This window comes from Pelodiscus sinensis, chromosome 2 (genome assembly GCF_049634645.1).
Source record: "Pelodiscus sinensis isolate JC-2024 chromosome 2, ASM4963464v1, whole genome shotgun sequence".
Classification (NCBI taxonomy): domain Eukaryota; kingdom Metazoa; phylum Chordata; order Testudines; family Trionychidae; genus Pelodiscus; species Pelodiscus sinensis.
The window spans coordinates 229,873,394-229,900,986 of NC_134712.1; the positions used below are offsets into that span (position 1 = coordinate 229,873,394).

The 27,593-nt window shown below is 45.2% G+C and overlaps 1 protein-coding gene and 1 long non-coding RNA gene across 5 annotated transcripts in view; one reads left to right on the forward strand and one right to left on the reverse strand.

Moving 5' to 3' along the window:
* The window catches only part of EPC1 (enhancer of polycomb 1), a 139,834-nt gene that overhangs the window by 102,743 nt on the left and 9,498 nt on the right, over positions 1-27,593 (reverse strand). The window contains exon 1 of one of the 4 annotated variants that reach the window (XR_012902098.1): positions 3,074-3,510. The exons of 1 other annotated variant lie outside the window; for it this stretch is intronic. Coding sequence is in view for 2 of the 3 variants with exons in the window: in XM_075922663.1 (XP_075778778.1) it covers positions 3,074-3,226 (153 nt within the window). In the remaining variant the exon portion in view is untranslated. Of the gene's footprint in view, positions 1-3,073; positions 3,511-27,593 lie in introns of those variants that run through there. 2 more of the 4 variants (XM_075922663.1, XM_075922664.1) reach the window with 2 other exon arrangements.
* LOC112545718 (uncharacterized) lies at positions 3,673-16,824 on the forward strand. Its single transcript, XR_003089267.2, has 3 exons — positions 3,673-3,809; positions 14,136-14,240; positions 14,442-16,824. It is a non-coding gene; the product is annotated as an uncharacterized LOC112545718 (long non-coding RNA).

The following is a 27,593-nucleotide window of genomic DNA, read 5'->3' on the forward strand; positions in this document are numbered from 1 at the left end:
TAAACACAATACTAAAGTCAGTTTAATCTCATGGCAAGTTATTAAACTCAAGGATATCTTTTTTTAAAAAAAATCCAAGTGAATACACACTTGAAGTAAGTTACATTTAAACACTTAACAGGCTGCTATAGGTGTCTTAGCAAAGTAGTTTACTGTAATGAAAATTTCTTTACAAACATATCCCTACTGAACTACCCCCTTTTTTTAGTCAAAAGTAGACATTTCTATCACTGATTGCATTCGCACAGCATCACAGAACACACTAAATGCACTGACCTATTATACATACATTTTTACTCCCTTCTCTCCCTCCCCCCCCCAAAAAAAAATATTACATGACATTTGGTGAACTAAAGGAGTAGTCCACTTGCCTGTTTTAACTACCATTACCATGTTTCCATATATTGAACACCAACTCATTCTAGAAGGGAGAAAAATGGCTACAGGAAAAGAAAATAGCAAATCCAAGCAAAGTGATTTAACAAGAAAGTATTTGACATAAAGGTGTCAACGTTCTTGAAGTAATTTTAGATGGGTTCAATAATAAGAATTTTCCATCTGCAAGTAAATATTCTTCAGTTTGATATTTTAGCATAAAAAAAGCATGTGAAAACAACTTTTAACTCAAGTTATCTGGCTAGCTATTTTGTTAGAAATGCTTATTTTTAGAGCTTTATTTGCATAAAATCTAACTAGAATCACTCAGATTTTTCATATTAGTGAAGTCTCATCCCAAAACCTATGGCAGTGACCATCAACCTTGCCTTAGCTCAAAAGAAAAGGCTACTTGTGCAGGTACAGTTTTCCACCCAAAAAGACTCACCTCTACAAAGCCTATAGCAGAAATAAAACAAAGACAAAAGTTATCTGGTAATATATTGCTTTTAATTAACACACAGGTGACAGGATAGTGTTATGATAAGCATAACAAAACTGTTTATTTCCAATTGCATTATATTTTAAAGTAAAGAAAGCATTGTACTTCATGTATCAAAAGATGAGAGCTGTTTGAATACAGACCTCCGTACTGTACCAATCACAGAACCCTAAACATTCTTACTGGACAAGAGTGAATGTCATTCAACTCATTTTTGAGTCATCTAATTGCAAAGAAAGTTTCAATGTTTATTACAGTTCAGCAAAACATGCTTAGATTAATAAGATTACAGTACTTAATGTTCATACAATCTCTAGATAGATTACACAGACTTATAAATCCTCAGACTTCCGAATACAAAAGACTTACAGCACAAACAATACACAAATTGATATGTCCTAACCCATCCAGAAATCATCAATACAAAACTGTCACATGAAATGCCACATGGTTTGTAAAAATTGTCTGTACACTGTACCCGAAAAACCAAGGAATGCATTCCTTCAGTTAAACAAATATAAATTTCACTTTTAGCATCTATAGCAGGGTTTCCCAACCTATGGGTCGCAACCCAAATACGGGTCACCATTACATTTCAAAAGGGTTGCCAAGTGTCTCCAACCCTCCTGCTCCCCTCCCCGTTTTTAAATTGCTTTGGGTCACCAAGTCTTCCTGAATTGTCAAAATGGGTCCCCATCTGGAAAAGGTTGGGAACCACCGATCTATAGGAATGCAGGCAGGAATTTAACTGCTGTCTCAACTCAACCACTTTAAATTAAAAAATATATATAAAGTGCCACATGTACTCCCTAACTTCCTATGTTGCTGATAACTGTGGTTTTAAGATCACATTTTAAAACACGCTCTCTTTTCTGCTACAGAAAAGCCCTACTGGGAAGAAATCACAATGCTATGAAAGCAATGAAAGTGACAAGAGCTGTCATGTGCACAAACTTTAAAAAAAGACTACCTTCCCACAGTCTCTACAGGTATAGTATTGCTACATTATAACAGCGTGAGGCCAAAATGTTTTCAAACAGTTTTTGCATAAACAACAGTTTAAGCAAAAGGGCTTAAATTAATATTTAAATCTTCAATAAAACAGTATAAAGAAGCCAAAGGTGGCAATTAAAAATGTACAAACTCAGTTTTTTATATCATTGTTAATGTTATAGAAAAGCAACAGTGTGTCTGAATGGTGATAATCATTATTTCTTTATCTGATTTGTGTCCCAACTATTCCTATTCCACCATGTGCTTGAAGGCATTTCAATTATTGTAAATCCTGTGTAAGTATTGACATAAGAATTTAAATTTTGTCGGGTTTGTCACATAACTCGTTAAGGGGAAGTTGTAATTAAACTGAAAACCCATCTTCCAAATAGCCTATTAGCAAGAAGCAGACTTATACCCAAAGCCTTACTGCATTGTAGTCTTACGCTTATTTTCCTCCTGCATTACAATGAGCCCACAGCTTTTTCAGGAATAAGGATAGATTTATATCAAGACAATAGTTAAAAAGGCACGTGCAATAACACGTGTCACCCTCCGTGACTCAACCGCCTATAAACAGAGGGTGTAAGTCTGGATGTAACCTTCACTGAGGGCCCACGGCGCTGATCACACTCCAGAGCCCATAGATGCAGTCAAGCCTCACACAATTTCTAGGTGGGCTGTTGTGCCATGATTTCAGTCGTGCCCCGGCACGTGTAGGAGACCAGACCCAGCACGTGCACAGCCACAGCCTCCTCACAACACCCACCGCCTATGCCGCGCTCCCCCTAGCGCAGCATATAACTCGGCAACGCCACCTTGTGGCAGCAGGACAGCGCCGCAGCCTCCCCAGGAGCTGGCTCGCGCTGCCGCACAAGGCCCAGCCCTAGAACCAGAGAACAAAATGGCGGCCGCCCGCTGCGTCACGTGACCCCCTTTGTGCCTTTTGGGGCTTGGGAAAGGTCCTGCCAGCCGCCGCGGCAGGCGGGTTCGGGGTGGCGGGGTCCACGGGGAAGACTTGACAGGGTACAAGGGAAGTGATTTGGGCTCAGCACCTTTTCCCTCCAGTCCCCATCCCCGCGGGCGGGGAGAGCGGGGAGAAGATGGCGGCCATTTTGTGCTTGCGCAGAGGCGAAGGTGGGGGCTCTGGGTCGGGTGCGGGGGGATGGAGGAACCCGGCCGAGGGGGGGGGGTCTCACGTACCGACTCCTCTTCCTTCTCCATGCCCGTGGGCATCTGCGGCACAGCCCGGTTGATAGAGGCATATTCGGCTAGGTCGGGCAGGTCCTCGCAGCGGAAGACGGGCAGCGGCTTGGACGCGTCCAGCGCCCGGGCTCGGAACGACAGTTTGCTCATGTTAGGCAGCGATGGCGGCTCCGACTGGGGAGGGGGGGGCGGCAGTGAGAGCGCTCCGAGCTGAGAGCCGGACCCCGCCGAGCGCTCTCATGGAGGAACCGGGGCTCCCCCAACGGGGCGGGACGCACTCCGACGCGGGGCCCGGCGGCGCCGGCTGGCGCGGCTGGGCTAGGCGCTGGTTTTTCTTCTCCGCCGCTCCGGCTCCGCTCAGTACGCCACGGCCAACATGGCGGACATTAAACCTCGACTGGCCGCCTCTTTCAGCCAACCCCAGCGCCACAGCCATTCCCACACTGCATCGCGCAGGGGCGCGGGCACAGCGCCGCCCGGGGCAAGGGCGCGCGGCGCGGGCACTAGGCGCGCGAGCACGAGAGAGCGGGAGATCTCAAACGGGCGGAGACTGATGCTCAGAGCCGGACCTAGGGTCCCACTTCAGGGCTGAACGGGCCCTATCCGCCCCCCACCCAGTGTCAGACTGGGAGATAAATTTGCCCAGTCGCTGGGGCAGAGGCCTCTACGGTATAGGGGTAGGAGGCTGGCCCCGGCTCTTCTGACTCGAGCAGACAGGCTCCTTGTTCCTGGGGTAAGGAACACGCAAGACCCTTCAATCCCGGCAGGGGGGGACTACCTGATCGGGGTCAGTTGTAAAGACAAGCAGCACGGGCGACCGGCCAGGCTCAAGGCGATGCATGAAGCTGCCTGGGGCGGTAGTTTCTTGTAAAGGTCGTTTCCCTTCCCTGAGAGCTGCGGCAGTCCCTGGCAGCCCGTCTCGGGGGCGGTTTGTGACATCAGAGTCCATAGAACTGAAACCCCAGCTATAAAAGAGGAGATTGGCACTGGGCTATTTAAAACGTTGTTTTCTGTTTGTGCCTGTTAATATCACCACTGGGATTCCAACTCGTGAAAGCTGGTTTTGTTATGAATTTAACGCTTTTATGATTAGTAGTATGAAGGTGGTGGTCCAGTCTAGGTATTGTATATCCAGATACCAAGCAAGTATCTTTAGCCCACACCTAATGAAAAGCTGAGCTGCCAAACCACATTTGACTCATACAAGATGCTCTCAACTACATTAGTATTTCTTAAGTTCAAAAACAAATTTATTCTAGAAAAAATACCATAAAGAACAAATCTTACAGCAGTTTAAGTGATAAACGGAATTAAGTCCATAGTATTGGCATGTATACTTGATACTTTTGAAAGACCAGTTTCACAATGCTGAAAACAATTGAGCCAGATTAGCGAGGAGGAAGAATTTATTCAGAAATTTTTTTTGTGATAATTGGAAATTGGTTAAGAATACTTTACTAGCCACAACTGAGGAAAAAGCCCATATTAGTTTTATATATAAGAATATATAAATGGAAGAAATGAAGTTGATGGTTATCAATACAAATCAATATGGGAACTAGAAAAATTGACAAGGGAAGTATAGGGACATAAAGAGGAATCTTATCAGCAGAGTTAAGGGCAATAAGGGATTTTTAAAGTATATTAGGAACAAAGATTCATAACTGTATTGGTCCATTGATAGATGGAAATTGTAGAATTATCAATAATAATTATGTTCCATAGTACTTCTGTTCTATAGCTGGGAAGAACAGATGTAGTCATGAGAATACTTTTCCTTCCATTAATATCTCAGGAGAACATTAACCAGCAGTTACTAAAGTTAAGCCTTTTTTTTTCTAATCAGCAGATCTAGGTAACTTGTATCCAAGAATTAAAAGAGCTGACTGAGGATTAGGGATATTAACATTATTAACTGGTTAACCATTTTAACTCTACGCCTATCATGAGGTCCTGCTGTCTGGCCCACCCTAGCCTCTCCCATTCAGTCAGGCACATCTCCCTCAGAGCTCCCATTCCCTCCATTCCCCCCTCCTCCATTCCCTTTCCTCTCCTGCCCTCCCCTACTACTCCGTAGGAACACCTCCCTATCTCATTCCCCAGCAGCTCCACACTGTTTGTCTCCCCGTATCCTGTCTCCTGTGTTCACCAGAAAGGCAGGGTAGACCAGTAAGCCTATGGCTTATTGGTTAACTATTTACCGTCCCTACTGAGGAGTAAGGACGGTAAGAGGCAGTAATTTGCTAATTGTGTAGTCGATAAAAATTCGACTGACTACATAATTCGTTGATAAGGGAAGAAGTGCTCTGTCCTGGCTCACACCATGTCCGGGAACTACTACCTCTGCTGCAGCTCTGCATTTTAATGCAGTAAGAGCCAGGTGGGCAGGCAGCCCAGCGCTTTCTAGATTTAAACTGCAGAGCCGCAGCGGGGACAGCTCCCTGACCAAACGCAAGCCAGGACTGAGCCTGGTTAGCCTGCCCCCCGCCCCCCCCCGCCAGCCTGACAGAGGCAGCAACACGGGGGGGGGGGGGAGTGGGTTGGAGGAAGTAAGCAAGCATGGCAGAGATGGTGCTGTGGGGAACCAGCTTTTAAGCCAGCTCCCCCCAGCACTGGCTCTTGCTCCCTTCTCCCACTTGACTACTCAAATCTCTACTGAGGTGGCGTTCACTGCTTTGCATTAGGTCTTGGAGCACTGGGGAAGTTCCAGAAGACTGGAAGACAGCTAATGTACCAATATTTAAAAGTGTAAATGAGATGACCTGGGTAATTAGAGACCTGTCAGTCTGACATTGATCTTGTGTAGTTGATACAGGACTTGATCAATAAAGAATTAAAAGTGGGTAATATAATTAATGCCTATCAAGTGAGATTGTGAGAAAATAGATCATATGAAACTAACTAGATATATTTTTGTGATCAGATACATTCGGTTGATAAAGGTAATTTGTTGATCTAATATTCTTAGACTTCTGTAAGTCATCTGACGATGATATATTATTTTGATTAAAAATGAGAGATTAATATGGCAGACAAAATGGATTAAAAAGCTGGCTAAGTGATAGGTCTCAAAATGTAACTGGAAACAGAGAATTATCGTCAAGAGGATGTGTTTCTTCAGGGACTGGTCCTTGGCCATATACTGTTTAACATTTTTATTAATGACCCAGAAGTAAACAAAAATCATCACTGAAACAGGTCACAAAAGGCACAAAAATTGGGGATGTAGTAAATAATGAAGAGGATAAATCATTGATACAGAGCAACCTGGATCACTTAGTAAGCTGGGGAACAAGGATACAACGTGCATTTCAATATGGATAAATATAAATTTGTAATAAGCCATATTTACAGGATGGCAGACCCTATCCTGGGAAGCAGTGACTCTGAAAAAGATTTGGGGGTTGTGGCTAGTCAGCTAAACATGAACTCTGATGTAATGCTATAGCCAAAAGGCCTCAGATTCATAAAGGGGAATCTTAAGTAGGAGTGGAAAGATTATCACTCCTGGGGGAATTCTGCATCAAAAAATTCTGCATATTTTGTCAAAATAACACAATATAATCAATTATTATTATAAATGTCTATCAAGGATGGGCTAGACAGTACTGGGTCCTGCCACGAGGGCAGGGGACTACATGCATCTGACGAAGTGGGTCTTTGCCCACGAAAGCTTATGCTCCTACACTTCAGTTAGTCTATAAGGTGCCACAGGACTCCTCGTCGCTTTTGCAGATTCAGACTAACACGGCTACCCCTCTGATACTTCTAGTCCTAGTATTCTATCATTCTGTGATATTTTGGTAATTTATTTAAAAATACCTTTCAGCAAGTATGTCTATGACAATTCTAATAAATATTTAAGAAATGTTTTTTGACAAATAACAAATTTTGACAAATCTTATTATGCATATTAAAAAAAGAATTCCACCACTAGTCTTTATGGGCACACCTATGCAGCAGAGCTTAAGTCCTCCAGCTTGTCGTTATTTCGAAATAAATGTTTGTAGTGTAGTTGCACTTTTTGTTATTTCGGAATAACTACGGTGTAGACATACCCAATGTGCCCCCTGCTGGACTACTATGTCCATAATACAAAAAGGATAGTGAAAAACTGGAGAAGGTTCAGAGACTAGCACAAGAACGACTAAAGGATTAGAAAACATGCCATATAGTGAATGAGCTCCTTGAGTTTATTTAACTTAACCAAAAGAAGATTCAGGGATGACTTAATTACAGTTTGTAGGTACAAACACCTGAAAAAAGTATTTATTAATCAACACTTCAATCTAGAAATGAAAGCGTTCTCAAATAGGGACTAAAAAACTTGGGCTACGTGTAGACTACACCTCTGTCGACAGAGAGATGTAGATTACGCATGTTGAAATTGTTAATGAAGCAGGGATTTAAATATCCCGCGCTTCATTAACATCAACATGGCCACCACTTTTTTCGAAACTGAGATTTTTTGAAAAAAACTGCAGTCTAGACACGGATCTGTCAAAAATAAACCCTTTTTCGACAGATCCAGTATTCCTCAAAAAATGAGGTTTACAGGAGCTGCCGAAAAAGTGTTTATTTTCAACAGACCTGCATCTAGACTGTCTTTTTTTCCCCGAAAAAGCTCCGTTTTGAAAAAGAAGTGGTGGCCATGTTTATGCTAATGAAGCGTGGGCTATTTAAATCCTTGCTTCATTAGCAATTTCAACGTGCCTAATCTACATCTTTCTGTCGTCAGAGAGGTGTAGTCTAGACACAGCTTGGGGATATATATTTGGCCAGTCAGACACAGGCAGAGGTGGAAAGATGGAGTGCTTGTGAGGACTATAATCACCCCAAAATTTGCTTTTGCCCCTCCTCCCAAAAGCCATCCTTCCCAACAAAAAGGTCAAACATAATGCAGAAGTAAGAGTTGCATGATATGGCATTGTCATCTTCTGGAGTTCTGCACTGCAGCTGGTGGCAGTGCTACAGAGCTGGGCACCCAGCCAGCAGCTGTTGCTGCTATCAAGCCACCTAGCTCTGAAGATAGTATGCTACTTACTGCTGGACGTAGTGCTGCCTTCAGAATTGACTGACTGTGAAAAGTGATTAACAAACATACAAATACCACATTTCACAGCAGATTCAGTACCCAGTTGCTGCTTTCAGAGCAGCGAAGAAGGAAGGGTGGCAGTGATGCATTAAGTCAGCTGTGAAAAGTGATATTGACAAAATTTATGTGCCCTCCACAGTATTAAACAGTAAATATTTTTAAAAATAATTTCTATACTTATAGCAATAATTCAATAAATTGTATTTCTGTCTTAAGAGTGAGAAAATGTAAGTTAATTTTAAATAGAGATATACATTTAGTATTTAAAATAGCATTAAATATAAAACATTTTAAATGTATAAGGAAGATGCACTCAGAGGCTTGCGGTTTGAAGGGCTCACTAATACAAAAAGCTTGAGAACAACTAGTATAACATAATCCAATGACTGAAAGTTGAAGCTACTCCGGGGTGGGCAATAATTTTTGATGGGGGGGGGGGCACTCCACGAATTTCGAAAGTGGTCAAGGCCTGCACTCTTCCATGATATTAATGAAGGTGGTACGGGGTCTGGGATGGAGGTTAGGGGCAGAAGGGAGGTTGGGGTGAGGGAGTTTGGGTGAAGGAGGCAGTTGTGACCTGGGGTGCAGGAGGTTGGACTGTGACCTAGGGCAGGGAATAGGGGAACAGAAAGGGGTGGAGGGGTTTGGGTTGTGAGCTAAGGCAGGGGGGGACTGTGATCTGGGGCAGGGGACTGGGGTGCTGGATCTGGGAGGGGATATGGGTGCAGGAGGGGGGCAGAAATGAGGGGCAAAGGGTTGGGGAATGGAGGGGCTGAGGTGCCAGAGGCAGGCTGTGGCCAGGAGACTTACCAGCTAGCAGCCTGTTCCTAAATCAGCCTCTCTCTGCCTGCCCTGCCCACACAGGCTGCAGCCATGTGCTCTGTGAATAATTACAAGCCCCTTGTGCTTTGTGGCTGCCTATTATTGAAATAGGCAGCTCCCATTGGCCAGTTTCTGGACAGAAGCCAGCGAATGGGATTATGCTGGGGGCAGGAGCAACTCCTAAAGCTTCCCCCACTTTCTTCTGGGCTCAGTTTAAGTGAAAACGCTCCGCAGCCACATTTCTGAGAGGCATGTGGGCAGGGCTAGGCAAGCAGGGAGCCTGCCTGGGGCTCTTCACAATGTCCACAGGCCAGATCTGGTGGTTTGGTGGGCCAGATGTGGCCACAGGCTGTATAGTGCCCAGGCCTGGGCTAGACAAATTCAGAATGGAAATGTAAACATTTTAACCGAGACAGTAATTAGTCACTGGAACAACTTACCAAGGGTCATGGTGGATTTTCTATCACTGCTAATTTTACAGTCTAGAAATTATATTGTGAAACTTCTATGGTATATTATGTGATCACAATGGTCTCTTCTGTATTTGGAGTTTATTAATTTGGTTTAAGCATATCTATATTATTATATTATAACATGGCAGCCCCTGGAATGTCGATTTTCCCCTATCCTTAACTAGAATTCAAGATGCAACTACTGTATATTTTAAGAACTCCACAACATCAATTTATCCAGGTAAAGATACCCTTTTGGGCCAAATTTAAAGCTCTATTCCAAGAACTCTATAGCTGGATTCCTTCACCTATGCAGAATCCCACTGAGAATTCATTTCTCAGAATAGGATCAAGGTCTAAGTTTTGTGCGTTTATAATAATCAAATCATTAACATATTTTAATATTCCAGTTAATGTTTTATTTGAATTTAAACAGGCCTCTGTTTTAAAGGTAAGTATCATGGCACTGTGCTATTGCAAGAGAGCCAGAAGACAAAACTGACCTGATTATTTTCTTGGAATGACGTGATAGATATGCTGCTTCTTTTGATGTACAATACGTGAATAGTGGGAAAAATTAATTATTTAAGTTTTAATAATTAGAGGTACTGTTTTGACATAATTGTTGAAAAAATTGTTTTAAATCTACCATTGACCCTATCAAAATAATAATGGGTTAGATTTAAGTATTTCCTGTATGTTGTTTGAAACCTTGCTAAAATTAAGTTGTTGCTAACAAAGTTTTAGTCCTGTGGTTGTGCACTTGGCTTCCTTCCAACCCACGCTCTCAAAGTGCTTTACACACAGTAATTAATCTTCACAACATCTCTGGGAGAGGTAATTATTTTGCATGTGTTTCTGATGGATAATAGAATATTTGTGGAAATACTAAGAAAGGGGCTGTTATTGATTGAAATATGATCTCTTTTTATATGATATTTTCAAATGTTAGAGCAAAATGGAAAAGTTTATATTAATTTATATTTTCACTAGGTGTTTCAGCATAGTGCTAACAATGTCATTAGATTTTTACCCTTTTATAAATTAAACATTAATATTCGTTCTGTAAACATAAATGCTTTCTTAATCACAAGGTAAGGAGTCTTTCAGTGCATTTTTTCTAGGGTTTAAACTTGCTGCTAACTTTACATCTGAATTAAAACTCAGTTGTATTGGTTTTCTTCTTAAGAGCAAATATTCAAAAGAGAAGGTTACTCACCTCAATAGTAACTGATGTTCTTTGAGATGAGTGTCCCAGTGGGTGCTCCACATTAGATCGGTGCGCCGCGACCAAGCCTCAGTTCGGAGATTTCATAGCAGATTTCCCTGGGGCCGTGCAGGCGTGCACCAGCAGTTGCACGCTGTTAGGCTGTAGCATTGCGCCTGCACAAGCCCCTCCCCTCCCACTCCTCAGTTCCTTTTCTACCCTGAAACCATGGCTTAGGAAGGCCAGGATCCTGAAGTAGAGGGGATGAAGGGAGGGTTGTGGAGCACCCATGGGGACACTCATCTCGAAGAACGTCAGTTACTATCAAGGTGAGTAACCTCCTCTTTGAGAAAGAGATGTCCCCGTGGATGCTCCATATTATGTGTCTACAAAGCATTTCCCCTTTAGGGAGGTAGGAACTTCAGATCTGGCAGAAAAGTGGTAGAAAGAACTGCCTTAGCTAGTTTCAAGTTGGAAAGAGGTTCCTGCGTAAGTGCATAGTGCTTTGAAAATGTGTGGTCGGAGGACCACGTGGCAGCTGCATGGATGTCTTTTATGGATACTTTATGAAGGAAAGCTATCGAGGTAGCCATGGCCCCGGTTGAGTGTGCTCGTATGTACTCTGGAGAGAGCACATCTGACTGTGCGTAGCAGAGCTTGATGCAATCCAAGATCCAGTGGGAGAGTCTCTGTGATGAGATGGCCTGGCCCCTATCGTGGTTTGCTATTGAAACAAATGGTACATGCCCTGAATGGTTTCATTAAGAACATAACATAAGAACGGCCGTACTGGGTCAGACCAAAGGTCCATCTAGCCCAGTATCCTGTCTACCGACAGTGGCCAGCACCAGGTACCCCAGAGAGGGTTGACCGAAGACAATGATCAAGCGATTTGTCTCCTGCCATCCCTCTCCAGCCTCTGACAAACAGAGGCCAAGGACACCATTTTATCCCCTGGCTAATAGCCTTTTATGGACCTAACCTCCATGAATTTATCCAGCTTCTCTTTAAACTCTGCAGATAAAAGGAGAGCGCTCTACGCAGGTCAAGAGTGTACATTTTCATCTCTAAAGAGTTGGCATGTGGTTTAGGGAAGAAAGTGGGAAGATGTATTGTCTGGTTGACATGGAAGAATGAGTGGTGTACTTTGGGGAGGAATTTGGGATGGATACGTAAAGTGACCTTGTATTTAATAAAGATAGTATATGGGGGGTCTGCCATTAGGGCTGTGATCTTTCCTACCTGTCTGGCCAAGGCAATGGCTACCAGGAAAACCGTTTTCATGGCCAAGTGCAATAATGAGGCCATCGCCATTGGTTCGAAGGGAAAGCTTACTTAGAGCATTCAATACTAAATGCAGGTCTCACGGTTGCATTGGTGGATTGATATCTGGATAAAGTGCCTACAGGCCCTCTAAGAACTTCCTGCTGAGTAGATGAGCAAATATGGATGAGTTGTCTATCATGGAGTGAAACGTAGTGATGGCCACAAAGGTGAACTTTAATGGAGCTCATTGCGAGACCCATTTGTTTAAGGTGCAGAAGATAGTCGAGGATGGTAGGTAAAGGGGCTGTTGAAGGAACCAACTGGTGACAAGCACACCACTTCGAGAATCTTTTCCATTTCTGAAGGCAAGTCTTGTGGGTGCTCTGTGCCCTACTGTGTAGAAGGACCATTTGCACTTGCTGTGAGCAGATCAACTCTAAGTCGGAGAACCATCCAGGAGTCATGCCTTCAGGTGTAGTAAGTAGAGGTTCGGATGGGCATCTTGGGAGCCCAAGTGAAAAAGGAGATCCCTGATGCAAGGTAAGTGGATCGGTGAGGTGCGGGTCATCACCGCTAGGAAGGGAAACCATGGCTGGTGTGGCCATGCTGGTGCTATAAGTATGAAATGGGCCCTGTCCCTCCTTATTTTGTGAACTACCCTGTTCAATAGGGGAATCAGAGGAAATGTGTAGAATAGGTAGGACATCCATGTGATGAAAAAGGCATCCCCCATTGACCTCTTGTCTATTCCTGCCCTGGAACAGAATAGGGGGCATTGACTGTTGGAGTACGTGGCAAACAGATCTATGGTAGGGTGACCCCATCGGCAGAAGATGTCTGCCAATATGTACGGATTCATTTGCCACTCATGCTCGACCAGAAGGGCTCTGCTGAATGCATCTGCTATTGTATTCAGGATGCCTGGAAGATCCATTGCGGTGATAATTGTGTTGTATTTCAAACACTAGTTCCAAAGTGCTATGGCCTCTGTGCACAGAACTCGAGCTCAGGCCACCTTGACGATTTATGTAAAACATTGCTGCACCATTGTGTATGTACAGTCTGACATGTCTGTTGGTGATGAATGGGAGGAATTTGGGGCATGCATTCTTGACTGAAGTTCTAGGACGTTTATGTGCAGATTCTTGTTGGTGCTGGACCACAGGCCCTGGCAGGTATGATGGTGCAGGTGGGTGCCCCATCCTTTAAAAGATGCAATTGTCGTCTTGGAGACGGATGGTTCTGGTGGGCGGAAGGAGACTCCAGAATATAGGTTCCTTGGACTCAGCCACTAGCTAAGGATTCCTTTACTACTCCTGGAAGAGCAAGGGACTTGGATAACAGATGGACATTGGGTTTGTACACCTGTCCCAGCCAGCTCTGTAAGCATCTCATGTGCAGATGGGCATTGCCAATTACGAAGTTGTACTCTTCCACGTGCTCCAACAATCGAAGGCATTTGAGTGCTGTTGTGCAGGGGCTGGATCGTAAGGTATTTATCGAGGCCACGATTTTTTGAAAATGGTCTGTAGGTAGGGGTGCAGTGGCTGTTGTCAAATCGAGGCATGCTCCTATGAACTGTATCTTTTGTGTAGGATAGAGTATCTATTTGGCTTCATTCACCTGAAGGCCCAGGGTGACTGACAGAGAGTGGCAGGAATCATGTGAGCATGACTTGAGGAGGCAGACATCTAGGTAAGGAAATATGATAACACTTTGTTTCCTCAAGTACGCTGTGATGACCACCAGCACTTTTGAGAAGACCCTCGGGACCGTAGAGAGTCTGAAACGAAGCTCTTTGCATTAGTAGTGATGAGAATCTACAACAAAACAAAGAAAACGCCTGTGAGCAGGGTGGATGGCAATGTGAAAGTATGCCTCTTGCAAGTCAAGGGATGAGAACCAGTCATCCTTTTCCAATGCTGGTAATATGGTAATAAGTGTTGCCATTTTGAATTTTTGTTTCTGTATGAATTTATTGAGCCTTCAAAGCTCCAGTATGGGCCTCCAACCCCCCGATCTTTTCTCTGTCAAAAAGTAGTGAGCAGAATCCCTTGTTTCTAAATTGTGTGAGGACTGGTTTAATCATCCCAATGTGTAACAGGTGCTCTATTTCTTGTTGAAGGAGGGTCTTGTGAGTGGTCCCTGAAGAGGGACTGGAAAGGGGGGTGGAGAAAGGGGTATGGACACAAAAAGGGATAAGGTAGCTTTTTTCAGTTCTCTGCAGGACCCATCCATCAGAGGTTATATGTTGCCAGTTGTTGAGGAAAGGCAAGAATCGATGATGGAAGAGATTTGCTTGCGTTGACAGTGATGGAATAGGTGAGAGGCTCTCCAGACTCTCGACTGATGATCAAATTTGCTTGTTGGGCTGCTGTGACTGAGGAGTAGTAGTAGAGGAAGGGTGGTGATGTTGGTTTCTGCCTATGTTCTGCTGCTGGTGATCTTGTCTATTGTAGTGTTGTGTATAGGGGGGGTATCCAGGTCTCGGATAAGGCTAATACCTATATTGCCTTCTTCTAGGTTCTTGTTGTGGATCCCGAGAGAGTGCAGCATTACTCTGGACTGGAGAGTTTTGTTGGTGTTAGCTGCAAACAACTTCTGGCTGTCGAAGGGCAGATCATCTACTGTAGCTTGAATCTCCCTGGGGAATGGAGTGGAGCTAAACCATTATGCCCTTCTCATTACTACCAATGTTGAACATGCAGCTGTCAGCGGCATCTAAGGCAGTCTGTAATACTGTTCTTGAAATTGTGTGACCTTTGGATATCAGTGCTATGTATTGTTGCCGCTTAGCCTCAGGAATGTCTGCAACAAAGTCACTCAGTTTGGTGTAATTTCTATAATCGTATTTGCTCATTAAAGCTGCATAATTCGAAATGCAAAATTGTAAAGTAGAAGACATATTTTGCACCCAAGTGTATCAAGTCTTTTGCTATCACGGTCTGATGCAGTAGACTGGTATTGTTGTTGCTTGGATTTTTGTTGTGTAGCCTCCACCATGAGAGAATTAGGTGCTGGGTGGGAAAAAAGGAATTCTGAACCACTGGGTGGGACATAATATTTCTTATCAGTTCTCTTAGCAAGAAAAGAGATTGATGCCAGAGTTTGCCACAGCGCCTTTGCCGGTTCCATTATTGCTGGATTGATTGGCAATACTATCTTGGATGGTGTTACTGAGTGAAGTATGTCTATTAAGTCATGTTGATTTTCCATCACCCCCTGGAGAAGAATGTTCAATTCCACAGCTACACGTTTAAAAAAGTCTTGGAAATGTGCAGTGTGGTCTGAAGTTGTTGAAGCTGGGGCCATCAATGACCCCAGCTGGAGGGGGGAGGGGTGTCCTTTGGATCAGGAGGAGTCACAACCTCCTGTGAGAGTGGTTCTCCCTGTATTTGTTTGGAGGGGGAGTATTGCACTCTGTCTCTCTTCCAGCTCCACTGGTGTTTCTGGTAAAATTGCCATTTGTCTCACTATTGCCAATATGAGTAAGGCTGAGGTGGAGGTGCTCAGGGATTGCCATAATATGGAGGCATATTCTCGAATCTGGGAGAGTAGATACTCTGAGCTGTGTAAAGGGAGTTCTCTGCTGAAAAACCCCCTGGAGAAGTCGTCGTAAGAGACAGATGAAAGTTTTTCCCGAGAGAGCGATCCCTGTGATGTTAACATAGGAGGAGAGCTCTCTGGGTATGTCTACATTACAGAGTTTTGTCGGAAAAATTGTCATTTTTCCAACAAAACTTGAGGAACATCCACACTGCAATTGTATTAGTCTGCAAGAAAATCGAAAGAACAGAGGGTTTTTTCTGGCATTGGTAATCCTCATTTGAGGAATGAAGCCTTTTTGCGAAAGAGCTCTTTCACAATAAGGCGTGGGTGGACAGGGAAGAGGGAGCATCCATTCAGCTTACATGTGAGAGCATGTCCATTCAGTCTGGATGCTCTCTTTCAAAAAAGCAGATCACTTTTTTGATGAACTTTTGCAGTGTGGACGCTCTCTTCCGAAAAAGCTTCTTCTGAAAGAAGCCTGTAGTCTAGATGTAGCCTCTGGCTGTAAAAATGGTGATTTAAACGTGGATGAGACTAGAAAGTTTCTGTGTTGAGTGTTGTGCCCAACAGGTGTAGCCAGTGCTGTAGTTGGGAGGCACGGAAGCTATCCGCAGCATGGAATCATGCCTCGGTGCCGAGGGCAGTTGTGGTGCATTAGACACTTCTGTGGTGGAAGCTGAGGCACCTGTTAACATAGTCGGTGCCACATTCTCATGCTGCGTGGGCAAGAGTGTATCATTGCCAGATGGTGCTGCAGCCAGTGAGGCAGGCAACTTGAAGCCTGTCACCTCAGAATGCAGTTTAGTGCATGCATGCTGTTTGCCTCTGCTGGGGGCTCCAGAGACACCATCAGAGTCATAAGTACTGAGACACAGTGCCACCACGGCTCTCGGCACCAGCCGTGAGGGGGATAGCCATTTTGGTGCCATAGCCCCTTGAGGCACTGAGGAGGCTCTCTTTTTGGTGGGCTTTTTGGATCCCTGCTGTTCAGGTTCCTGGGGCTGGTGACCCGGATTGGAAGCTGGTTGAAGCGAGTTTTCTAATAAAAACAATCTGAGTCGTAGGTCTCTCTCTTTTCATGCCCAGGTTTTAGCTTTGCGCAGTGAGGGCACTTCTGAGAAATATGCTGCTCTCCAAGACAACGGATGTATTGTGAGTGACTGTCCAAGAGTGGAATATGGTTTTTACATGAAGTACAGTGTTTAAAGTCAGGTGATCCAGGCATGTCCCCGTAAGCAGTCAGAGACTGCAAGGAGGGATTAGCTGGGAGAAAAAAGGAAGAAAGCCACTTATACTAATTAATATTTCACACACACACACACACACACACACACACACACACACACACACACACACACACACACACACACACACACACACACACACACACACACACACACACACACACACACCTGGCTCGACAAATTATGGAAAACTCTACTCGCCAGACAAAAAAGGGACTCACCACCCTCCCCCCCCAAAAAGTGTTTTCTTACGGCAGAAATTCCTAATAAGAACAGTAATTACTAATAAGTTATTAATAAATATCACCCACATTATTATTATGAAATATCTTATAAACCTCTACCTTTTCCCTCTGCTGCCATGTCTCCTCCCCTTGCTCCATCAGGTCCCCTGGTGCCTGCTGCCCCCCCAGCCCCTCACCCTCCTCTGCTGTCCTGACTCCTGCCCTTCTCACTGCCCTCAGACTTCCTAAACCTACCCCCCTCCACCAGCCCTTCTCTCCCCCCTGTGCCCACTCTTTCAGTAGCCCCACTCTGATCATGTGAGCTACCCCTTCTCATTCCCTCTCCTAACACCTCCTTCTACACACCTGCCCTGCCTCTCTCCTCTGGTGCTGGTCCCTCCCCTGCAGGTGTCTGCCCTTCTGCTTCACCCCCACAATCCTCTGGCACCTGCACCCTCCTGGTGCCTCCCCCTTCCCTCACTGCCCCTGCCCCCCTTTTTTCTCTGATACCCACCCTCTCACCACCCTCTGCCCTGTTCCCCTCATGGCCCTGTGCCCTCACACATGCCTTGCTCCATCCCCGCCTTCCTCATGCCCACTCCTTTCAAGCCTTCTCCCAGCACTTCCCCCTTTAGCCCCAGTGTCCTTACCCTCTCTTCTCCCAGCATCACCCTATTCCCCCCTCCAACTGACACCTCCCCTCCTGCCCTTTTCCTCATTGTCTGCACTTGGCCCCCTGGGATTTGTCTCTCCTGCACCCCTGTCCCTTGGTGCCTCCCCCTTTCTTCTTCTTCTTCTTGTCCTTCTCTTGACCTCCTCCCCTCAGCACAAGCCCCTTCCCCATATTTTTCCCTTTCCCCCTCTCCCCTCCCCACAGCCCAGCCCAGCCCCTTCCCCTCCCCCAGGGCCAGATCTAGGTTTTTTGCTGCCCCAAGCAAAACATTTCCCCCCCCCTTTTTTTGTTCTTTTACACGTTTGCATTTTGCAATGGGTGTTTTTTGTTTGTTTTCATTTTTGTCCTGGCATTTTAGCCCTATAAATAGGGAATAGCATTTTCATTCTTTTTTTTTTCCATAAAGGCAAAGGCGCTTCAAATGAACTCCCCCTTTCACTCGCAGCTAGGTCACAGCAGCCTTTTCCCTGCCCTGTCCAGCCCCTCCCTATGGACAAGCACCCCTCACTCCCGACCCACAGGGGGAGCAGGATGCAGGGACAGCACAGAGTCAGAGGTGTGGAGGGAACAGTGCGAAAGTACAGGGATGGCGCGGGGAACGGGAGGCACAGAGCCAGAGGGACACAGGAGTCGGGGGGAGCAGGGTGCGGTGGAGGCACGGGGAATGGGACACAGGGAACGGGAGGGGCAGAAGGATCGGGGTCTAGGGGCAGGGCAGGGAACGGACAGCACAGAGCTAGGGGGGCAGAGATCGGGGGGAGCAGGGTGCAGTGGAGGCATGGGGAATGGGATGCGGGGAACGGGAGGGGCAGAGGGATCGGGGTGTAGGGGCAGTGCAAGGAATGGGCAGCACAGAGGTGGGGTGGGGCACGGTGCGGTGTGCAAGGGCGGCACAGAGCCAGAGAGTCGCAGGGAAGAGGGAGAGCAGGGGATCTGGGGTGCAGGGGCGGTGTGGGGAACGGGCGGCATGGAGACAAAGGGGCGCGGGGTGGAGTGAGCCAGGCAGTCAACAGGGAGCGGTCTCTCGCTGGTGAAGGGGCTGGGGCTGTGGCAGGACTGGAGCCGGCAGGGCAGGGTGGGGCCTGGCTGCACCACGTGCCGCAGCCAGCTCCCGGGAATACGTGGCCAGAGCCGAGCTGCTACGGCCCTTTAAAATCGGTGGGGCCATGTCACACCAGCATCCTGGTGTCTGCCGGCGTCTTGCCCTCTGGCTCATGCCCTGCCACCTCGCGCCAGAACTACACGCAAGCAGCCCGGTGGCAAGAATCGCTGCTCTTCCACCTTCCTGGCAACGCTCTGCTCCTCTGCCGGCTGGCGGATCGGATGGGGCCGCGCTGCCCATAGTGCGGGCTTCGGCCAGCTCGTCACAATGGTCCACCGGGCAGTCCGCCCCTGCACTCGCCAGCTGGTAAAATCTACTCGCCGCGGGCGAGTGTATTTGTCGAGCCCTGTGTGTGTGTGTGTGTATATATATATATATATATATATATATATATATAAAAAAGTAACTATTTAAAAACTAATTAACAATTATAAAGAACTTTAGTTTTAAAAAGTATAATCATGTAGACGCGAAGAAGCTAGGGAGCACTGCTGAGTAGAGAAGAAACTGAGGAGTGGGACGGGAGGGGCTCGCTCATGTGTGATGCCTACAGCCTAACAGCATGCGACTGCTGGTGCACACCTGTGCGGCCCCAGGGACGCTGCTGTGAAATCTCCTATGTGAGGCTCGGCGGCAGCGCGACAACCTAATGTGGAGCACACATGGGGATATCTCTCGAAGAAGAACTTAAGTTTTAGCTCAAGCAGTTCAGATGTTTGGGTTGCTGTTAGATTTAGTGGGGATTATTTATTGTCATTATCAGGGCTCGACAAATAATGTAATCTTCTCACCCGAGGCGAGTAGATTACCACCCGAAAGAGCCGGCACAGAGCGATCTGCACATGCGCAGAGCATAGAACCGCGTGGCTGGCGAGCAAGGCTCACCGCCGCTTGGCAAGCCCTGGTGATTATGATGGGGCGTACTCGCTCTGCAACACTGAACGGGATGGAGTTAACTCCATCTTGAGAGTGGAGGAGGCCACACCCCCTTTACTCTACTGGGTATGCTCGGGCTGCAATGCTATAAAAGAGAGCAGCTCTGCTCAGTTGGATCTGGCAGCTGGAGGGAGAGGACATGGATGGCCAGCTCTCTGCAAGCACCAGCAGTGGCCCAGTTGCTGAGATTCTACCATGCAGGTCAAAGACCCAAAGCATCTAGAGACCCCTCAAGATTCAGAAGCAGGTGGAAGTAACCAGATCCCAGAGTAAGGAGGGGAGATGGAGATCCACTAGTGCAGAGAGACATTGGAAGCAGCCCAGGAATGGTGACGGCCATAGGGTGAGTGAGCCACCACTGGAGAGTCAGCATGTTACGACAGGAATTTCCCTGCTGACTCAGTGACTAGAACGAGCCACTAATAGGGCCCTGGATCCCCCTGCTGGGGGATGTAAAACATTCCCCTATTTATTACCTCTAAAAATGAACTTTGACCATTGGTCTGTATTAGGACTATGGACTTGTGCTGCCCTGCTAATGGGAGTAAGTTATATACCTTGGCCATTGGGTCATATTGAAACTATTGAATGATGCTGCCCTGCTAATTGGGACAATTTAGAGACTTTGACCATTGGTTCATATCAGGACTATGGACTTGTGCTACCCTGCTAATAAGGGCGATGTATAATTTTGGTCCATAGGGTCGCATTGGGATTAATGAACTGAGCCGCCCTGTCAATAAGGGCAAGATATAGATTGGGATTCAGGGGCTAGAGGACAGGAGTAATCAGACTTGGGTGTGCAAGATTGGAAGCACGGACTGGGGAAGAAAAGGGGCAAATGCAGGCATGACAGGAGTGAGGTAAACACCCCCTACCCGCCCTGGACAACTTCTTCACCTCAGTCATATGATAGTCATGTATTAAACATTACTGGTAGAAAAAGAAATCTTAGTGTGGGGGAGGAGGAGCGGGAGGGGGTTTGGCATAGAAATATCTTATTTTACATAGCTGCAAGCTGCCCTCTAGAAGCTGATACCTGTGCCAAAGCACAGCAGTTTATACATTTCTCGTATAAATTATCAGTACACAAGTTTCAGCTTTTATGCATGCAAAGTTTTTCTTCCAAATTTTATTGTTAGCTGTGAAATGTGTGGGTACATTGGCATTTATCAGTACTAGAGCATGTGCTGAAACATATCAGGCAGTTAACCAGAAGGTACCCCAATAAAATGTAACCCTTTTTTCCCATTAACATCAGGAAATCTAAATAATAAAAATATAAAGGATATGCCATTCTTAATAAAGGAAAGATATTCAGTCCTTATTAACTCTTGTGAAGTTTAAACAAGTGTATACAATATGATATACCACTTGGGCACGAACAGGGTACTGTTGGTACTGAAACTCTTTGGGAAACAATTGACATATCCCAGAAAAAGAACTTTTGCTGCAGACAGATGACAACTATTAATCCTCAAGTTACTATAAATAATTTGCTGAACGTGGCTCTTTTAAACTATAGTTGACATGATAATTTTGATATTGACTAAAATCATATGACATCTTTACTTAAATTCAGGATTTCTGCTCTGAGCAGATTACAGCATGGAAATGTGTGAAGAACCATTCAGAGGCAGCATTTACAATACAGGTTGTTTGAAGTTCAGTGATAATGTATAGCTTCCTTTCAAATGCTGCCATTTCTGGAGTCTTCAATGTAGGTAAAATAGGAATTGCCTTACTGGTATCTAGCCTGGTATCCTGCCTTTAATTATAGCAGACAGCAGGACCTATCCTCCTCAATCATTAGTTCCAGGGATACTTTGAAAAATATGGACATTTGCAGAGGTTTCACTTAGAAATTCAAGATGTGTAATTATATTGTCATACAAAAGGTGATAAGTTTTTTCCTTTTGTTTACTTGTTTATTAATAAGCTAAAGTAAAAACAGCAGCAAGTATATTTCTACCAAAATTTTATCATGTAGGAAAAAGAAATGTCTTATCCTATTACACTATGTAGCTTGTTTTGTTCAGCAAAGTAATATCAGAAGTGAATAGTATCTTTGAAGTAGTGACTGTTCTATATATAACCTTTATGTATTTCTATGGTGTTTTAAGCTGATCCAAAAATTACTATCACACATTTAAAAAGAGCTAATCATGGTATAGAATTCTCTCTGTTTGGAAAATTAAGTTAGTATTATTTTTGCAAGAAACAAAAGCTCTTTTGTGTGTGAGGGGGTATCTTTAACAATATACTCTCTCATCTGCAAAGACCTTTTTGATTAAAAATAAGAGATGATGCATATTTGTTGCCAGTGCCAGTTCCATCTGAAATTGAAAGTCTTCACCATCTCCATGTCTTTGTGTTGCAATCATAGAGAACAATGATCTGAACTGTGAAATATAGGGCTTTTGGTAAATAAATAACAACAATTACTGAGATACTGACAGCAAAGGTGTATGTCAGAGGCAAGATGGACAGTGAATTTTCCTGATTTGCTCTGATAAAAAGGGTCTGACTGATAACAGATTTTAAAAATGTAGATAGCTTTTACATCCTATAAATTGAGGTAAAAAAAGCCTGAGACATAAAGGATAAAGTTAAAGAAAGTTGCTTTTATCCATTCTTTAATGAATGCTTTAAAATGCGGGAGGGAGGGGGAGAGAAACCTTGCTCTAGTATTGGCTTTTGAACTAGACAGAATGACAGAAAGGAGAGCTGATAAAAGTTGCCCGATGAACACTAATGGATGTTTTAAATGTCCATCGAAGAACAGTAATGTTAGTTATTCTGAAAACGTGCACTAATTTATACACGATACTAGGGATGTCAATGTGAAGATTGAGTACACAATTAACGGATAAGACAGTGCCTGTGGGGAGCCAGTTTTAAGCTGGCTCCCCACGAGCACTGGATCTGCCTGCCTCCCTCTTCCCCCCCCCCCCCCCCCCCCATGCTGCTGCCTTGGATAGAGGCAGCAGCACAGAGGGTGAGCGGGGCAGGCAGGAGCCAATATGGCTCCACAGACCTGCTTACTCCCTCTTTCTGCCTCCTACAGATTGGGGGAGGAGGGAGGAGCCAGCTCTTAAGGATCAGCTCCAAGATGCTGCCTCTATCAAAGGCAGCAGCACGGAGCAGGGAGAAGCGGCAGTACGGGGCAGCAGGTAGGAGCCAGTCTGTGGGGAGCTGGTATTTAAATTGGCTCTCCTTGTGGACCAGCTCATACCTGCCACCCCATGCTGCTGCCTCTGATAGAGAGACAACAGGGTGGCAAGGGACTCTCCAGCAGTAGAGCTGGGAGCACACTGGCTGCTGGCCCCACCTCTGGGGACTATGTTATGTAACTGCTAACATGTAATTCAATTACACGCTATCTCACATACCTACACAGTACTTTAGGACCTAAACTCTCTCTACTATTTAAGAGTACATCTACACAGCAGACAGTTATTTCAAAATGTTAAAATACTGTCAAGCTGGAGGACTTCTTACTCCGACTCCTTTAGCCCTCACTGTATGAGGAGTAAGGGATGTTGGAGGAAGAGTGCTCTAATTCGAAATAAGTGCTGTGTTGACACTTCCAATTTTGAAATAAGCTATTTCAAAATAAGTTACACAATTGACATAGCTGTGATACACAAAGATGGGGAAAGGCATGATTAAAAACCATGTAGATAACTATGGTATATTCTCTATAGAATATATATTACTATAAAATAACTGATAGAGTTATGACCTTCTTTCCTGTTTTTCTACAGCAGTGATGGGCAACCTAGGTTAGTGTGGGCCGCAGGAGTGGCCCTCCTTCATCTCAGTAGGCCGCAAGTTGTCATAACCAAGACAGTCTCCTAGGATAGGGTAGTTTTGCTGACTAGAATTTTGCAGCGTGAGCTGATTGTACTGTAGCAGTGCTTACTGGATACAGAGTTAGTGCACAGCTCTCACATCCAATGTTACACACAATCAGCATGCACCCTCGCTTCATCTGCTCATTTTATGTGTGTGTCACTTTAATAATACTAGTAGGAAAAAAACCCTATGCAGATTGAAGCCAGAGGAATGTGACAACTCTGCATGTAGGCAATGGTAAACAAAATGTATTGTGGGTCACACAGGTCACACGTAAAACCTCGATAGGCCACATGTAACAGTTCCCCACCACTGTTCTATAGCAGCGGTTCTCAAACTGTGGGCCGGGATCTCAAAGTGGATCACGATTCTGTTTTAATGAGATTGCCACAGCTGGCATTAGACTTGCTTGGGTCCAGTGCCAAAGCTCAAGCCCTACCACCTAGGGCCAAATCATGAACCCCTCCCAGCCCAAGAACAAAACTGAACCCTAAGCTCCATTACGGAGGGCTAAAGCCCAACAGGGGTTAACGCGCTTGGGCTTCAGCTTTGCTCTCTGCCCTGGGCTATGGGAATTGGAGGAGCTCAGTCTTCAGTCCCCTTCCTTGTGGTCCTATAGTAAGTTTCCTTGTCAGAAAGGAGATATGGTGCAATCAAGTTTGAGAATTCCTGCTTCACAACAATAACTTGTTCTTGGCGTTGAAGCTGCTCAGTAATTCATCTGACTCCTGACTGACCTATGTGCATTTATCTTCCTTTTTTATTTGCCAGTAAGAATCCTCTTTCCATTTTGCTTGTATTCTATCAACACAATGAAAGCACCAGTTTAAAATGTTGTCCTTTTTCTAAATAAATGTAAACCACTAAAAAACAACAATATGTTGTATGAACTATTCAGAGTGAGAACAAACAACTTTATATTAGTACAGGAACAATTTGCAACATCAGTATTCCTCTCCAAATATTTAATTCATGTAATTAAAAATGTTTCAAAAGTCATGTTTATGAAAATTAAAATAATTTGTGTTTTGAAGCTGTCACGGACACACGTTAAGTATATCTAAACGTAGTATTGAAAAGAACAGAGTTCATGGTGAGCTGTTAAGGGAGCATATCCTGCGATTAGCTCCATCCATACATATCAAGTTACAGGCTCAAGGTTAGTTTACCTAAAACTTGACCAACTATTTATGTTTGGAACTACTATATAATAAAGCCCTTCCTCTTCCCCCGGACATTTATTTTACTGGAATTCCTGAGTAATGAAGGAAAGATGTTTTTCACATGAAAACTAATTTAACTGCTAAATATTTAATAAACAGTGAAAATAATGTTTTGGAAAGTTGTAAGAATACTTTGATATAGCGTTTCCCAAACTATGGTCCGCGGCCCAGTACCGGGCCTCAGCGTGCCTGGTGGCTGCTCATGCCCCTGCACCCGGAAGTGCCAGCGAGTTAAGAGCCGGGGCCCTGCTCCAACACTACATGGAGCTGGGTCTCTCTCCGGCTCTGCCTGGAGCGAGCCCTGGATCCCCCTCCCCGCCGGCCTCTCCGCGCGTCCTCCCACCCTGCCCCCAGAGCATTCCCCTCGGCCCTGCACCTTCCCTGCCGCACGCAGCTCCTCGCCGCCTGCCGCCCATAGGCGGCGTTGCACGTGGGCGGGGAGGATGCCCAGACGTGACGTGACATCATGGCCCGGGGTTTTGAAACCCGCGGGAGGCACGTTGTGGGGGCTGGCTGGCTCCGGGTTCATCCTCCGGGGCCTGAGTGCGGACTCTGGCCCCGCAACATGGAAGGAGAAGGTAGGGAACCAGCTTATGCGGCGGCGGTGAGGAGAGGCGTGGGGGAGGGGTGGAAGGAGAAGGGGCTTGGGCGGGGGAGGGAAAGGCACCAAGGGACAGAGGTGCAGGAGAGACAAATGGCAGGGGGCCAAGTGCAGACCATGAGGGAAGGGGCAGGAGGGGAGGTGTCAGTGGGAGGGGGACAGGGTGATGCTGGGAGAGGAGAGGGGAAGAGCACTGGATGGGGGAGGTGCTGGGAGAAGGCTTGAAAGAAGGGGTGGGCATGAGGAAGGTCAGGATGGAGGAAATCGTGTGAGAGAGCACAGAAGGGCAGGAGGGGAATGGGGCAGAGAGTGGTGAGGGGGTGGGTATTAGGGAAAAAGAAGGCAAAGGGAAGCACCAGGAGGGTGCAGGGCTAAGGGAAGGTGCAGGTGCCAGGGGATTCTGGGGTGAAGAGGAGGGGAGAGCTGGCCACCGGAAGCAGAACTGGACGGGGGAAGCAGAGCAGGCTGGGGAGATTGGGGGGCTGGTGGAAGCAGGGCTGCCGGGGGGCGTGAGGTTGGGGGCTGGGAGCTGGCCAGGGAAGATGTGGACGGGGTGGGAGAAGCGGCCGCTGGTAGGAGGGCTGGACACAGGCAGCGGGGCTGGCCAAGGGAGATTGGGAGGAGAAGTGGGGGAGAACTGGCTGCCCGGGAGGGGGTTGGGGGAAGTGGGGCTTGCCAGAGGCGCAGCAAGGGGAGCAGGGGGGAGGAATCAATCTGCCTGCAGGGAGTGGGACTGACCTGACCTCATTCCCCCCTCCCCTCCCATCCACAAAGCACAAGTTAGTCCAGCACAGGAATTCTGTCTCTCCCCTCTTCTCCCCCCCCCTTGTCTTGAGTAGTTGCGAACTATCTGGCTGGTAGACACACTCATGCAGCCTGAGCACATTTACCAGCCAGGCAGTTCGAAACTACAAACTGATACATCTAGTAATAATACAACTTACCTACTGAGAAAATACCAGACATGTTATATGTCTGGTATTTTCTCAGTTTGTTTTTCATGTGTTTATATTTTTGGGCTGCAAAAAGCAGAACTGAAAAAAATAGGGTTCCAATTAAAGTAAAAAGTTTGGGAAACCCTGGTCTAACCAGCTTTCTGTCTGTCTTACAGCCCATTTATCCAATCCATATTCCTTAACTTTCTGGCAAGAATATTGTGGGTGACCATATCAAAAGCTTTGCTAAAGCTGACACTGGGAGATTTGGGAGGACCAGAAACAACTTATTTGAATAGTCATCATTTGATTAATGAATATGCAAATATGCAAATGAACATTACTGGTCCTCCAAAAATTCGTGAATGGATTTACTGGTCCCCGTGTCAAAAAGTTTGGGAACCCCTGCTTTGATAGATTCCTATTGTTAACAAGAACTGCACAGGTTAGATACAGTAGTTTAAACCACAAAACACATCTCTCTGGAGCTAGCAAGATTTCTACATCTGACCTTTTCAAAATAACATTTCCTGGCAAATCTCAATTTAAATAGTACCCCTTCTGGAACTGGTGTAGCAGTCTTTAGATTCTAGTTACGATATGGTTGCATGTAAAGGATACACTGATGAAATTTTATGCTTCATTTTTTACATTATATTCTTGCTTCATCAAAAATGTGTATTCAGGTAATATAAAGATTTTTGTGGTAACTATTTTAACTACAACACATCTTTTTTAAAAAAGCATTACTGTTTTAGCTTTTTGTATTGAAACTATTTTTATCCAGTCTCATTGTTGATAAGCATCATATCAAGACTATTGTAATTTTGTGTAAATGAGTCTCTGATCTAACTTTCAGGAAAATTTGCACATTGTTTAACTCAAGCTATTTTTTTGTAATAGTACAATCATGAATAATTCAGTAGTACTTCGTATTTATAGTATTTTAAATGTTCATATAGTACCTCAGTTATGAACTGACTGATCAATGACACACCATTTGGAACTGAAATATGTAATCAGGCGGCAGCAGAGGAAAAAAAGCAAGTTATAATACTTTGTTAAATTAAAGCTTAAAAATATTTGACAATGTGAGGAAGCTGTTTCTGTGCTTGTTTCATTTAAATTAAAAATGTTTAAATGCTGAAGTTTCAAAGCAGCTAGTCAATGTTCAATTATAAACTTTTAAAAGAACAACATTTTGTGCAGTTACAAACATTTCAGAGTTACAAGCAACCCTCATTCCTGAGGTGTTTGTAATGCTGAGATTCTACTGTAGTTCTTCACAAACATGGATGTCCAACACTACTGTGAGGTATTATTTCAGTTT